The 13,427-nt window shown below is 46.8% G+C and overlaps 2 protein-coding genes across 4 annotated transcripts; one reads left to right on the top strand and one right to left on the bottom strand.

Moving 5' to 3' along the window:
• The first annotated feature begins 43 nt into the window (after nt 1-43).
• Nucleotides 44-921, top strand: LOC130530259 (GRB10-interacting GYF protein 2-like). Its single transcript, XM_057041287.1, has 2 exons — nt 44-667; nt 754-921. Exons 1-2 carry the CDS (start codon nt 254-256, stop codon nt 793-795), a joined length of 456 nt encoding a protein of 151 aa, XP_056897267.1. The 5' UTR covers nt 44-253; the 3' UTR covers nt 796-921.
• Nucleotides 922-4,479: 3,558 nt separating this feature from the next.
• LOC130530234 (zinc finger protein 121-like) lies at nt 4,480-12,360 on the bottom strand. Of its 3 annotated transcripts, XM_057041245.1 has the most exons (4): nt 12,094-12,360; nt 9,615-9,782; nt 8,258-8,746; nt 4,480-7,252 (listed from the first exon to the last, which is right to left on the bottom strand). In XM_057041245.1, the coding sequence occupies exons 1-4, from the start codon at nt 12,263-12,265 to the stop codon at nt 7,092-7,094; spliced, it is 990 nt and encodes a 329-aa protein (XP_056897225.1). In that variant the 5' UTR covers nt 12,266-12,360; the 3' UTR covers nt 4,480-7,091. The 3 variants fall into 3 exon arrangements, with proteins under 3 accessions (XP_056897225.1, XP_056897223.1, XP_056897224.1); XM_057041243.1 differs by lacking the exon at nt 4,480-7,252 and having other exon boundaries at nt 7,254-8,746; XM_057041244.1 differs by lacking the exons at nt 4,480-7,252; nt 9,615-9,782 and having other exon boundaries at nt 7,254-8,746; nt 12,094-12,359.
• Between the last annotated feature and the right edge of the window lie 1,067 nt (nt 12,361-13,427).

Here is a 13,427-nt window from a genome sequence, read left to right as displayed (position 1 = left end):
GAGTAGAACATGTGTCAGTGTTCCCTCAGAACCCACTCCTGACAGATCATTCATTGATCACTTTTACATTTATTATAAAATATTCTTCAATGCTCAGAGCACAGTCTTACTATAGCAGATGTCTTTCAGATAATTCTGTAGCTAAGTTTAAGGAAGTGATCCCTGTGCTAATCCCAGGACCACCTGTGCTTCTCTGGAGGAAACCCTCCACAGTCAGCAGCAGGAGAAAGAGGAGACACACAGGAGAGAGCTGATGGAGCAGGAGAAAGGCCTGAATCACAAGCTCCTTGTGATTGAGGAGGAATTTGAGAAGAAGCTGGAGGAAGAAACACAAAGGTTTGATGAAGAGAAAGAGGCCTTGAGGCAGCAGCTCATTCGACAGCAAGAAAGGTTCAAGAAACTGCTGGATGAAGAGCAACACAAATATAATGAGAAGATCATGGAAAAAGAAGAGTCAACGAAGCAGCAGCTGTTGGCTAAAGAAGAGAAGTTTAACAAGGTGGTGGCTGATGTTTATCAGCGATGGGAGAGCAGAGCTGAGAAATGGGTCCAGATGAAGGAAGAGCTGGAGCACAAGGTCCAGGAGAGCCAAAGTTTGAGGGAACATGAGGAGGAGAAGACCAAAGAAGAGCTCCAGAGGCTCTCTGAAACAATCTTCCAACTTGAGGTGAGACGCTTTCGCCTTTGTTCCTCTTTCAGAAGACTTCAGATGATGTTCAGTGAAATCTAAAACACAATCTCTCTTTTCTGCAGCTTCAGGTATCAAAGAAGCAGAAGAAAAAAATGCTTCTGTAGATGGAAGTTCTGGAAAAAGATGAAGTTCTGGAAAAAGTAAACGACAATTCCAGAGCTCCCAAAGCTGCCCTCCTCCTCCTCCTCCTCCTCCTCCTCTACATCCTGACCTCCACAGCATCACATCCTCAAAGTAAACCACCAGATTGTAGATGTTTCAAATGACAGCTTTGGAAATGGCTTCATTTCATTACTTGAGTCAGTTGGTTTCCTCCAGCAGATAAACCAACCAACTCATAGCTTCAACCACACCCTAGATCTAGTTCTGACTTATGGTGTTGAGGTAGAACATGTGTCAGTGTTCCCTCAGAACCCACTCCTGTCAGACCATTCTTTGATCACTTTCACATTTATGATTAAGGATTCTTCTATGCTCAGAGCACAGTCTTACTATAGCAGATGTCTTTCAGATAATGCTGTAGCTAAGTTTAAGGAAGTGATCCCTGTGCTGATCCCAGGACCACCGTGTCCTTCTCCATTTTTATCTTAGCCCTGCTGAGGTTGACTCTATTGCTGAAGGTGCAGCAACCTCACTGAGAATCACGCTTGATTCTGTTGCCCCCCTGAAAAAGAAAATGGTAAATCAGAGGAGGTGTGCCCCCTGGTATAATTCACATATCAGGACCCTCAAGCAGAAAATGTGAAGACTGGAAAGGAAGTGGCATTCTTGCAAAATGGACAGCTATCATGTAGCCTGAAAAGTCTGTTTATTATTTTAGAAAAAGGCCATCTTTAAGGCTAGGACAGCTTATTTTTCTTCTTTGATTGAGGAAAATAAGAACAACCCCAGGTTTCTTTTCAGAACTGTGGCCAAATTAACTAAGAGTCACAGTGTTTTAGATCCACGTGTCCCTTCTTCCCTTAGTGGTGAAGACTTCCTGAGCTTCTTCACTGATAAAGTTCTAGCTATCAGAGAGAAAGCTAACCAGGCCATCCCTACAACTGGACCATCACCAGACGTGCTGACTGTGGGAACATACAGGTTCTCCAATGAGCCCTTAAACTCCTTCAGCCCTATATATTTTTCTGAGGCGTCGTCGCTAATTCAGAAATCCAAGACCACCACGTGTTTTTTAGATCCCATCCCAACACACCGAAGGATGTTTTACCATTGATAGGCAGTTCTATCCTGGACCAGATCAATGGTTCTTTAGCGACAGGTTATGTACCCAGGTCCTACAAGGTGGCAGTTATTAAGCCGTTGCTTAAAAAACCATCACTGGATCTTGATGTGTTAGCAAATTATAGGCCAACATCCAACCTTCCTTTTATCTCTAAAATTATTGAGAAGGTGGTGGTGACTCAGTTACTGTAGCACCTGCAGAGAAACAGCCTGTTTGAGATGTTTCAGTCAGGCTTTAGAGCTCATCCCAGCACAGAAACAGCACTTCTTAAAGTTACTATTGATTTTCTATTTGATATTTTTTGTGTGTGTTTCTGTGCTCTGTGCCTCTCCTCTCCTCTCCTCTCCCCATCCTTCTCCTTCTCCGTTTCCTCTCCTCTCCTCTACTTTCCTCTCCTCTTTCCCCTCCTCCTCCTTCTCCTCTCCTCTACCTCCCCTTCACTCTACTTCTCCTCTCCTCTACCCCTCTCCTCTCCTCTCCTCTCCCACCTATCCTATCCTCTACCTGTCCTCCCCCTTCTCCTCTCTCTTTACCCAGCCGGCCATCAGCAGGAGGGTCCCCCTACATGAGCCTGGTCCTGCTCAAGGTTTCTTCCTGTTAAAGGGGAGTTTTTCCTTGCCACTGTTGCTTGTCTGGGGTCAGGCCCTGGGATTCTGGAAAGCACCTTGAAACAATTTTGATTGTATAAGACACTATATAAATAAAGATTGATTGATTGAGATTGATTTCTCATAGCTTCAGATCATGGACTGGTCTCTATGCTGGTTCTGCTGGATCTCAGTGCTGCTTTTGATACAGTTGATCACAGCATCCTGTTACATAGACTGGAACATGTGATTGGGATTAAAGGGACAGCACTAGACTGGTTTAGATCATATTTATCTGATAGATACCAGTTTGCATGGTGTTCCCTCTTCATACAGTAGGGTTAGTCATGGAGTTCCTCAAGGTTCTGTACTTGGACCAATCCTTTTCACCTTGTACATGCTTCCCTTAGGGAACATTATTTGGCAGCATGGGATAAATTTTCATTGTTATGCTGATGACACTCAGCTATATTTATCCATGAAACCAGAGGAGACAGAGCAGATAGTGAAGCTTCAGACCTGTCTTAAAGACAAAGTCCTGGATGTCTTCACATTTCCTCCTCCTTAACTCAGGAAATACCAAGGTCATGGTGTTTGGTCCTGAACCTCTCAGGGATAGATTAGATCACATGATCACTCTAGATGGTATCTCATTAACATCTAGTCTCTCTGTGAGGAATCTAGGAGTAACTTTTGACCAAAATCTGTCCTTTAACTCACATATTAAATTTGTATCTCGAAGTACCTTTTTACATTTGAGAAACATCGCAAAGATCAGGGAACTACTGACACGGCAAGATGCTGAAAAGGTAGTCCATGCATTTGTTACTTCCAGGCTGGACTATTGTAATTCTTTATTATCATTGTGTCCAAACAACCCTTTAAGAAGCCTCCAGTTGATCCAAAATGCTGCAGCCAGAGTTCTGACAGGTATTGACAAAAGAGATCACATAACTCCTGTAATGGCGTCGCTTCATTGGCTGCCCGTTAAATTTAGAATAATTTTTAAAACCCTTCTTTTGATCTTCAAGGTCCTCAGAGGCCCTCGCTCCATCCTACCTGGAAGAGCTAGTGACACCTTGCCAGCCCAATAGACCACTCCGCTCTCAGAATTCTGGTCTACTTGTGGTCCCCAGAGTCTCTAGGAGTAGAATGGGGGGCCGAGCATTTAGCTACCAGGCCCCCCTGCTATGGAACTAGCTCCCTGTCCAGGTACGGGAGGCTGACTCCATCTCTACTTTTAAGATTAGGCTTAAAACCTTCCTCTTTGATGAAGCTTAGTGTTACTAATTCTGTAGTTCCAGTTACTATCATAGACAGACAAATTATCATACTTAGGGGGTCGTCTAATCATTAGGTTAACATCTTAGGCCAAGGCTGTCGGGGTCCAGAAACATGATCACCTGACAGGCCTCTATCACCCCACTGGATCATGGTTTCCTCTCCTCTCCTCTCCTCTCCCTGTCCTCCCCTTTCTCCTCTCTTTTTCCTTGCCACTGTTGCTTGTCTGGGGTTAGGCCCTGGGATTCTGGAAAGCACCTTGTAAAAGACGCTATATAAATAAAGATTGATTTGATTTGATTTGAGTTAGTCAAAAAACTCCTCGGTGGCAGGGCCCTGGGGGTGGATGAGATCCGCCCGGAGTTCCTTAAGGCTCTGGACGAACTGGAAGAAGTAGCTGGGGAGAGGGAAGTCTGGGCCTCTCTGCTTAGGCTGTTGCCCCTGCAACCCGAACCCGGATAAGCGTCAGAAGATGGTTGAATGGATGGTTTCTCAGTGGGTGTGTCGCTGAGTCAGGAAAAACAGTTAACCACAGGAAGCGGTTGGTGGTGCACTGTGGACCTTTGGTTTGGGTTATGCTTACAGCAAACTGTCACGCAGGCGCACTGGCTTGTCGGCCAGGTGAAACAGATGGTGTGGCCATGCTAGTGCTAATGATCGGTGGATCAAAAAATCCTGATGACAGACGTCCTGTATTTGTTTAGTTTGATTTATTTCCGCTTGTTGTTTGCAAGTAACTAGAATTGCCCGCCTCTTTAATTTTAAATAAAGTAAATCCAACAAACCCCGTGTACAGTGCACCAATGAACTATTCTGAGTAAACAGGAAGTGACACAATATGTTACCCAATGGAAGCAAAAGAGAGGCTCAATCACTGTTTGAATCTGTTTGGCCAGTCAAAGGAACAGCTGGTGGGGAGACAGACTGCGTACACTGGTGTCTAGGAATTGCTCGTACAGTCCAGTGAAATGCATTTCCTGACAAGTCTTACAAGGTCAATTAAGGGTGCATCCAACCTTGGTGTACTGGCGATTACACTTCCAGGACTGCTTGCCTTCCTTGAGCCACTTCACGATCTGGTCAGCGGTCAGCTTCCCAAACTCCCAAGGTGGTGGTCATCTTCGTCACACTACAGACTACAATGCGATTTTGACCTGAGTTTAGCCTTCACCTGAGTGGGTCCAGCTTCAGCCTTCCTTTCCGTAGTTTGTTCGATGCATTGAACCACTCTGCTGTTGTCTTTTCCTTGGTGGCTTAGTGGCTCACTGATCCCTCCTAAGAGCCCATTCAATGATCTCAGTGGTGACTCGGGATACTGCTGACCGCGTATAAAGCAAAGCAGCAAAGTCCTACAGGTTGTGGCTCCTGTGAGGACCAGCCCGCATGATGCCATTCTGTAAACAATAGTCCAGGAAACTAGGTCCTGGGACAGCTGGACCAGCTGTAACAGCTGTCCAAAGGTCTCCTGTCTCTCCTCCAGACAGTGGACATAGGACGCGCATTGGAGTTTGGGGCCATTGGGGTCTTTAAAGGTCTCCATCATGCAACTAAGAACCAGACGGATGCAGCAAGTGGCTTCAAGGCAATGGAATCACCCAGCCTGAGAGCTGGAGGGTTGTCTATGATATTTAGTTTGTGCTGTTCAAAAAAAAATGTTTGAACTGTCTCCAGCCAACACCTGCTGAGCACCGTACGCTCACAGAATGCTGACATGGAGATATTCTCAATCTCTTTTCTTTTATTACTTTATTTTGAAATGATAAAGACTCTATGAGTTGCAGGTTTTTTCCATATTAACAAAGTTTAATGAGCCTGGTAGCTATGCTGTCTGGGGCAGTTTGCCCCTGGTAGGGTCTCCCAAGGCATATTGGTCCTAGGTGAACGGTCAGACAAAGAATTGTTCATAAAACCCATCATGGTACATCCAAAAAGGGAAGCCGCGTACCCGGCCCGGAGGGTTACCCGCGCCCCACCTGGGAGCCAGGCCTGGGGCTCGATGGCGAGCGCCTGGTGGCCGGGCCTACATCCATGGGGCCCGGCCAGGCCCAGCCCGAACCAGCTACATGGATACTGCCATCTCCAGTGGACCCACCACCCGCAGGAGGAGCATGAAGGGTCCGGTGCAGTGTGGATTGGGTGGCGGACCAAGGCGGGGGCCTTGGCGGTCCGATCCTCAGTTATGGAAATTGGCTTTTGGAACATGGAATATCACCTCTCTGGCGGGGAAAGAGCTGGAGCTTGCGGGGGAGGTTGAGCGCTACCGACTAGATATGGTCAGCCTCACCTCCACACATAGTGTCGGCTTAGGAACCCAAGTCCTTGAGGGGGGTTGGACACTCTTCTACGCTGGAGTTGCTCAGGGTGAGAGACGGAGAGCGGGGGTGGGCTTTTTGCTTGCCCCCAGATTCTCTAGTTCAACGTTGGGGTTCTTGCGGTTGCTTCTCTGCACCTTCGGGTTGGGGAATGGGTTCTGACAGTTGTTTGTGCGTATGCACCAAACAATAGTTCAGAGTACCCGCCCTTTTTGGAGGATCTAGGACGGACGCTGGACAGTGTCCCGACTGGGGACTCCATCGCGCTGCTGGGAGACTTCAACGCTCACGTGGGAGGAACAGTCTTCCCGATCACAACCAGACTGGTGTTCAGTTATTGGACTTCTGCGCTTGTCGCAGTTTGGCCATAACTAACACTATGTTCGAACATAAAGTTGTTGTTCATCGGTGCTCTTGGCCTTTATAGTCAAGTCAGCTGATCTGTGGCCATATGTATTGGACACTCAGGTGAAGAGAAGAGCAGAGCTGTCAACTGATCACTACCTGGTGGTGAATTTGATGAGGTGGAGGAGTTCAAGTATCTCGGGATCTTGTTCACGAGTGAGGGTTGGATGGAACATGAGATCGACAGGCGGATCGGAGCGGCGTCAGTGATGCGGGCGCTTAACCGATCCGTCATGGTGAAGAAGTAGCTGAGCCAGAAGGCAAAGCTCCCGATTTACCGGTCGATCTAGGTCCCAGTCCTCACCTATGGCCATCAACGCTGGGTGATGACCGAAAGAACGAGATCGCGGATACAAGCAGCTGAAATGAGTGTCCTCCGCAGGGTGGCCGGGCTCAGCCTTAGAGATAGCGTGAGAAGCTCGGAAATCCAGAACGAGCTCGGAGTAGAACCGCTGATTCTCCACATCGAAGTCAGTCATCGAGTCAGCTGGGGTGGCTCGGGCATCTGGCCAGGATGGCTTCCGGACGCCTCACTTTAGAGGTGTTCTGAACATGTCCCATCAGAAGGAGGCCTCGTGGCTGGCCCAGGACTAGGTGGAGGGACTACGTCCCTTGCCTGGCTTGGGAGCCGCTGGGGGCCCCCCCGGAGGAGCTGATGGAAGTGGCCGGGGAGAGGGCTGTCTGGGCATCCCTCCTAAAGCTGCCACCCCCGCGACCCAAATCCGGATAAGCGGGAGAAAACGAAACGAAACTAAAAGAAAAACAAGGTTTATTATCAAGATAAAATGGAGAACTGTTAATACAGAACATCTGGCAGGAATCTAACATTAAAGCTGTTATTTGGACTCTTCTCACTGAGATGAAGAAGCTGCAGCAATATCTGAACTCTCTTGTTTGCAAATCTGGATGTTCTCGCTCCTGTGGGTGCTCATGTGCTGCACTAACTCACAACTCTGGGTAAAGGCTTCCCCACATGTTTCACAGACATGTGGTCTCTCACGTGAGTGAATTCTCATGTGTTTATTTAATGAAGAATTTACTTTAAAGGCTTTCCCACATGTTTTACAGACATATGGTCTCTCACCAGTGTGATCTCTCAAATGGATAGTCAGGTCACTACTTCGTAGAAAGGTTTTCCCACATATTTTACACAAATATGGCCTCTCTCCTGTGTGAACTCTCATGTGGACCTTTAACGAAGATCTATCCATAAAGGCTTTCCCACATGTTTTACACAAATATGGCCTCTCACCTGTGTGAACCCTAAAGTGATTCTTTAATATAGTAATTCGTTTGAAGGTTTTCCCACAAGTTTTACAAACATATGGTCTCTCACCAGTGTGATCTCTAGAATGGATAATCAGGTCATGACCTCGTAGAAAGGCTTTCCCACATGTTTTACACAAATAGGGTCTCTCACCTGTGTGAATTCTGATGTGGCGTTTTAATGAAGAACCTCCTGCAAAGGCTTTCCCACATGTTTTACACAAATATAGTCTTTTACCTGTGTGAGATCTTATGTGGCTTTTTAATGCGGAATTAATGTTGAAATCTTTCCCACATGTTTCACAGATAAACAATTTGGCTCCTGTGTGACTTTTATCGTCAGCCGATGAGGAGTGCTGCCCTCTGGAACCTTTCCCACATGCCAAGCCAACGTGTGGGGTGTCATTAGGATTGATTGTGGAGTGTCCTGTCATGTCTGCCTTGAGTTTTCCCTGTTGTTCACCTATGTTACATGCAGAAGATTTAGCACCTGCGTCTGTATCACAGTCCACTGCTGACTCTGCTGGGCTGTTTACATTCCCAGTCTGACATTTAGGATGGTTCTGCTTCATGGTTTGTTTTGGCTCTTCAGCTGTGGTCCACCTGGAGTCTTCGCTGGTCCTGTTTTCCTCATCTTTGCTCTCAGATATATGAGGACTGTAGGAGAGTAGCTGCAGGTCACAGTCTGGCTCTGGTAACACAGGGCTTTGAACTGTTGTGTTCACCTCAGGCTTTTCCTGGCTCTGATCAGGATTCAAGCCCAGTTCACTGTCGTCATCTTGCTCATGTATGGTCACCATTAAGGTGTCCATCTCCTGCTTCACAGTCAGCGACTCTCCGTCCTGATAACAGCAGGTTTCCTCCTGTTCGTCTTTGATTTGTGGAGGCTTCGAGTCCTCCTGGTCCAGACTGCAGCTCCTATCCTGATGCTGGTAATCATCCTCTTCCTCCTTCCATAAAGTTTGCTGCTGTGAAAGCTCTGGAAATACAGGAGAAATCATCAAACAATGTGAAATGATTAGTTTATGCCACTGTTTGCTTTTTGAGCGACACTTTCCATCATTTGAACCAGCTCAACATGGAGTTGCAGGGCTGAGCTAAAACAGTGTCTGAACGTGTGGAGAAACTTCATGTTTTTCAAAGAAAGCTCTCACTCTTCTCTGCTGATCTTTGTACTGGGAAGATGCTTCACTTCCCCATATTTGTTAGGAGTCCCGAGTGCTTTCCCTATCCCCCTCCCCTTCTGTGTCTTGTCGGTTGTCAGGCTGGGCGGAGCGGTTTCCTCACTCTCCCCCGTTGGGCGAGCAAGGCACACCTGAGACCGATCTCCTGTCACTATCCACGCCTGCCGTTCTCTTTAAAAGCCTGTTCAACTCTCCACTCGTCGTCAATTCATTATTAACCCCCTGTGGTACAGCCTGGCTCCTATAACTCCGTGTGCAATTTTGTTTTTCTCAAACCTGTTCCCAGTCTGGAACTTTCCTGCAGATCACCTCTCGGATGCCCGCTCGCACCGCCCAGCCTGCTCGTTTGACTGTGTTTGTCTTTCACCTGCAACCTTTGGCTCTGTTCTGAACTTGGACCTCAGTAAACTTGATTTCAACCTCACCCTATCGTGTGTGTCTGCATTTGGGGTCTCAATTTGTGTCTGCAGATCTTAACAATATTAAGGAAATCTGGCCTGCAAATTACCAAGGTGGTTTCAGGCTTTTTTGATTAATTGAAAAACAACTTTGCCACCAGGTTTGATGATTTCAGCATCTCCTGAGAAGTGATGAGATTTGTTAAGGACCCTTTTTGTGTGAACGTTGAGGCAGACTTTGCACTGGAAGGAAAGGAGCTAGTACCATCCCTGGATGAGGGTTCTTCACAACTGGTACTCATTGAGGTTTCCTCCTCCTGTTCCTCTTTGATTTGTGGAGGCTTCAAGTCATCCTGGTCTAGACTGTAGCTCCTATCCTGATGCTGGTAATTATCCTCTTCCTCCTTCCACAAAGGTTGCTGATGTGAAAGCTCTGGAAATGCAGGAGAAATCATCATGAATGGAAAGACATATGTGAGTATAAGCAATAGGTTTAGGGGCAACTGAACAAAGGGCAGTTTTTACCATCCAACGAGCCACAACAACGGGCAGCTCACAATCTCAATGGTCAAACCTGCAGCCTGTGAAGTTCTGCATCTGAAGCATCAGTCACCTTTGAATGAGTAAATATGAGGCTGCCATCTTTTTCACCAACACACATGACAAGAGTCCTTAGAAGAGTCCATGAGGTCCTTAGAGCGCCTGATCCTGCCACACCTCAAGTCCATCACCACCCCCCTCCTGGATCCACTGCAGTTCGCCTACAGAGCTAACAGATCTGTGGACGATGCGGTCAACCTGGCCCTTCACTCCATCCTGCAGCATCTGGACTCCCCGGGAACCTACGCGAGGATCCTGTTTGTGGACTTCAGCTCTGCATTCAACACCATCTGCCCCGCTCTGCTACAGGACAAGCTGTCCCAGCTTAGTGTGCCTGCTTCCCTCTGCAGGTGGATCACTCACTTCCTGACGGATCGGAGGCAGTATGTGCGGCTGGGGAAGACTGTCTCGGACTCTGTCTCCATCAGCACTGGATCACCCCAGGGCTGTGTACTTTCCCCCCTGCTTTTCTCCCTGTACACAAACTGCTGCACCTCAAGCCACCAGTCTGTCAAGCTGATCAGGTTTGCGGATGACACCACCCTCATCGGGCTCATCTCCAATGGCGATGAGACTGCCTACAGGAGGGAGGTGGCTCGACTGGTGTCCTGGTGCGGACACAACAACCTGCAGCTGAACGCTCAGAAGACAGTGGAGATGATTGTGGACTTCAGGAAAGTCACAGCCCCTTTGCCCCCCCTTGCCCTCATGGACTCCCCCATCACCATCGCGGACTCCTTCCGCTTCCTGGGCACCACCATCACCCGGGACCTTAAGTGGGAGCCAACCATCAGCTCCCTCATCAAGAAGGCCCAGCAAAGGATGTTCTTCCTAAAGAAGCTGAGGAAGCTCAAACTGCCTCCCAGGATGTTGGCGCAGTTTTATACGGTCATCATCGAGTCCATCCTCACCTCCTCCATCACCGTGTGGTGCGCTGGTGCCACTGCCAGGGACAGACTGAGGCTGCAGCGCGTCGTGCGCGCTGCCGAGAAGGTGATCGGCTGCAGGCTTCCATCCATCCAGGACCTGTATATCTCCAGGACCCGGAGGCGTGCAGGTCGGATCACGGCCGACCCTTTCCACCCTGGTCACGGACTGTTTTCCCCCCTCCCCTCAGGCAGGAGACTACGGTCCATTCGGACCAAAACCTCCCGCTACATGAACAGCTTCTTCCCCTCTGCCATCAGGCTGCTGAACACCAAGTGACTTATCACTTAAGCACCATGTACAGCAGCCAGTCGGACCCATGAACATCACATTACTCCTGCACTGACCTGCACTATTTCTTACCATTTATGTATATACTGCATATATGTCTTATTTTATTTTATTTATCTTATTCTAGTGTTGTGTTCTTTATGTTGAATGTCGCAGCGTCACACCAAGACAAATTCCTAGCTTGTGTAATACTGTGTATTACATGAACAATGGCAATAAACCTGATTCAATTCAATTCAATTCAAGAGAAAAACATCAGTCCACATTAGCACATGGCTAATGTGCTAGTGTATCCCACAATGTTAACAACCCGTTAACATACCCCATCAGCCTTTGCAGTGTCATGTGACCACTTTGTAAACCAGGGCACGGAGAGCTGTCACACAGATGTTAAGTATTGTCCGCTATGTGTGTAATATGTTACTTTCTGGAAGCATAGTGCTTATTTCACTTTAGTGACGCTATAACGTCATTTAGCGTGCGCCGGTGTAGTGTATGAAAACAAATTTAAAATTCCAACGACCCCATGAAGTGAGTAGACAATAGGGAACGAGTGTGTGGTTTCGAACACAGTGATGACCCATAAACTCTATAAGCTACGCAGACACAGAAGCGTAATGAGGTCGTTATTCTTTGAGATAAATGCAGCGCGATCACCAAGGAACATTAGCAGCAGGAGCTATGGCCTGTTACCCAGCAACATATGTGCTGCTAACTCTTGTAGCTTTGCTATTGCTCCCCCAAAAACATGTGGAATTGTTGTGTCAATACTCTGAGCAGTGGAGACACTACATTTTCAGTCTTCAGAGGTTTACATTTAAATCGGTATAAATCAACATTTAGCAGCACATTTCCGTTGCAGAAGCACTGCTTCAGTGTAACAATGAACATCCTTCCATATTTTGTGTTGATTAAGTCTTACATACCTGTCCTGTGTAACTTTATATGGGGTCTCCAAACACTTTCAACCAGTCTGCGCTGATAATCGAGCTCTTCTTCATATCCGTCGAGCTTTTGTTGAAACACTCGGAATATTTCTTCAGCAGCAACAGTCAGTCGCTCCATGACGAACGTCCTCAAACACTCAACAGAAGACATTCTTGTTGCTTCCACACCACAATACGGTCAAACATACAAAAGCCTTCCGCTCAGAGCCGCTGTTACCGATTTCCGCTGAACGTTACACATTAAAGTTCCGCAAAAACAACCGCGGGAGCAGTTGGTTCCGGTGTGGTGTGTGTGTTACCCGAGGGGGCCGGCAACCCAGAATATTGAAAGAGCCATATTGGACCAAAAAAACCCCGCACAAAACAAATCTGTCTGGAACCGCAAAAAATTAAAAGCCTTCAATAAGCCTTATAATGAAGGCAACATGTGCTGTAAGTATCTGTATTATCTAGTGCTTCTTCAATTTTTTTTTCTGTAACGTCCCCCCAGAAACATGGTGAATTAAGATTAAGATTAAATGAAACATTGAATGAAACATTACATATGAAAAACATGTCCTTTGTCTTCTCTAATGTTGAGGAAATTTCCTTTACTTACACATTACTCGCGTTGTTCGTTTTCCCAGGAATAAATAGACGAACAATAAATTATGAATGAATGAAATGTATGTGATTTTAAAAAAAAACTGAATCCTGGAATTACTTATGGAAGCTTCTGTAGTCTCGGCTCTGGCCTTTCAGTTGGTGTCACAGGCAACGGAGTAAACAAGTCATCTTTAAGAAGCCTCCAGGTGATCCAAAATGCTGCAGCTGACAGGTATTGAAAAAAGAGATCACATAACTCCTGTTTGGGCATCACTTCATTGGCTGCCTTAAATTTAGAATAATTTTTTAAATTATTTTTCTGACCTATAAGGTCCTCAGAGGCCTAGCTCCATCCTACCTGGAGAAGCTAGTGACAACTTATCATCCAAATAGACCACTCCACTCTTAGACTGCTGGTGTACTTGTGGTTCCCAGAGTCTCCAGGGGTAGAATGGGGGGCCGAGCATTTAGCTACCAGGCCTCTCTGCTGTGGAACCAGCTCCCTGTCCAGGTATGGGAAGCTGACTCCATCTCTACTTTTAAGATTTAAAACCGACCTCTATGAAAAAGCTTATTATTACTAACTCTGTAGTTCCAATTACTATCATAGACAGACAAATTATCATACTTTGGGGGTTGTCTAATCATTAGGTCAACATCTTAGTAGTGGTGGGCAACTGAAGCCTCATGAAGCACTGAGGCTTTCCTAACAATCGTGTAGAAAAAGA

The sequence above is a fragment of the Takifugu flavidus genome, chromosome 8 (genome assembly GCF_003711565.1).
Source record: "Takifugu flavidus isolate HTHZ2018 chromosome 8, ASM371156v2, whole genome shotgun sequence".
In the NCBI taxonomy this organism is placed as follows: domain Eukaryota; kingdom Metazoa; phylum Chordata; class Actinopteri; order Tetraodontiformes; family Tetraodontidae; genus Takifugu; species Takifugu flavidus.
The sequence above is the reverse complement of the archived record's forward strand: the minus strand, read 5'-3'. Positions and strand labels throughout refer to the sequence as shown.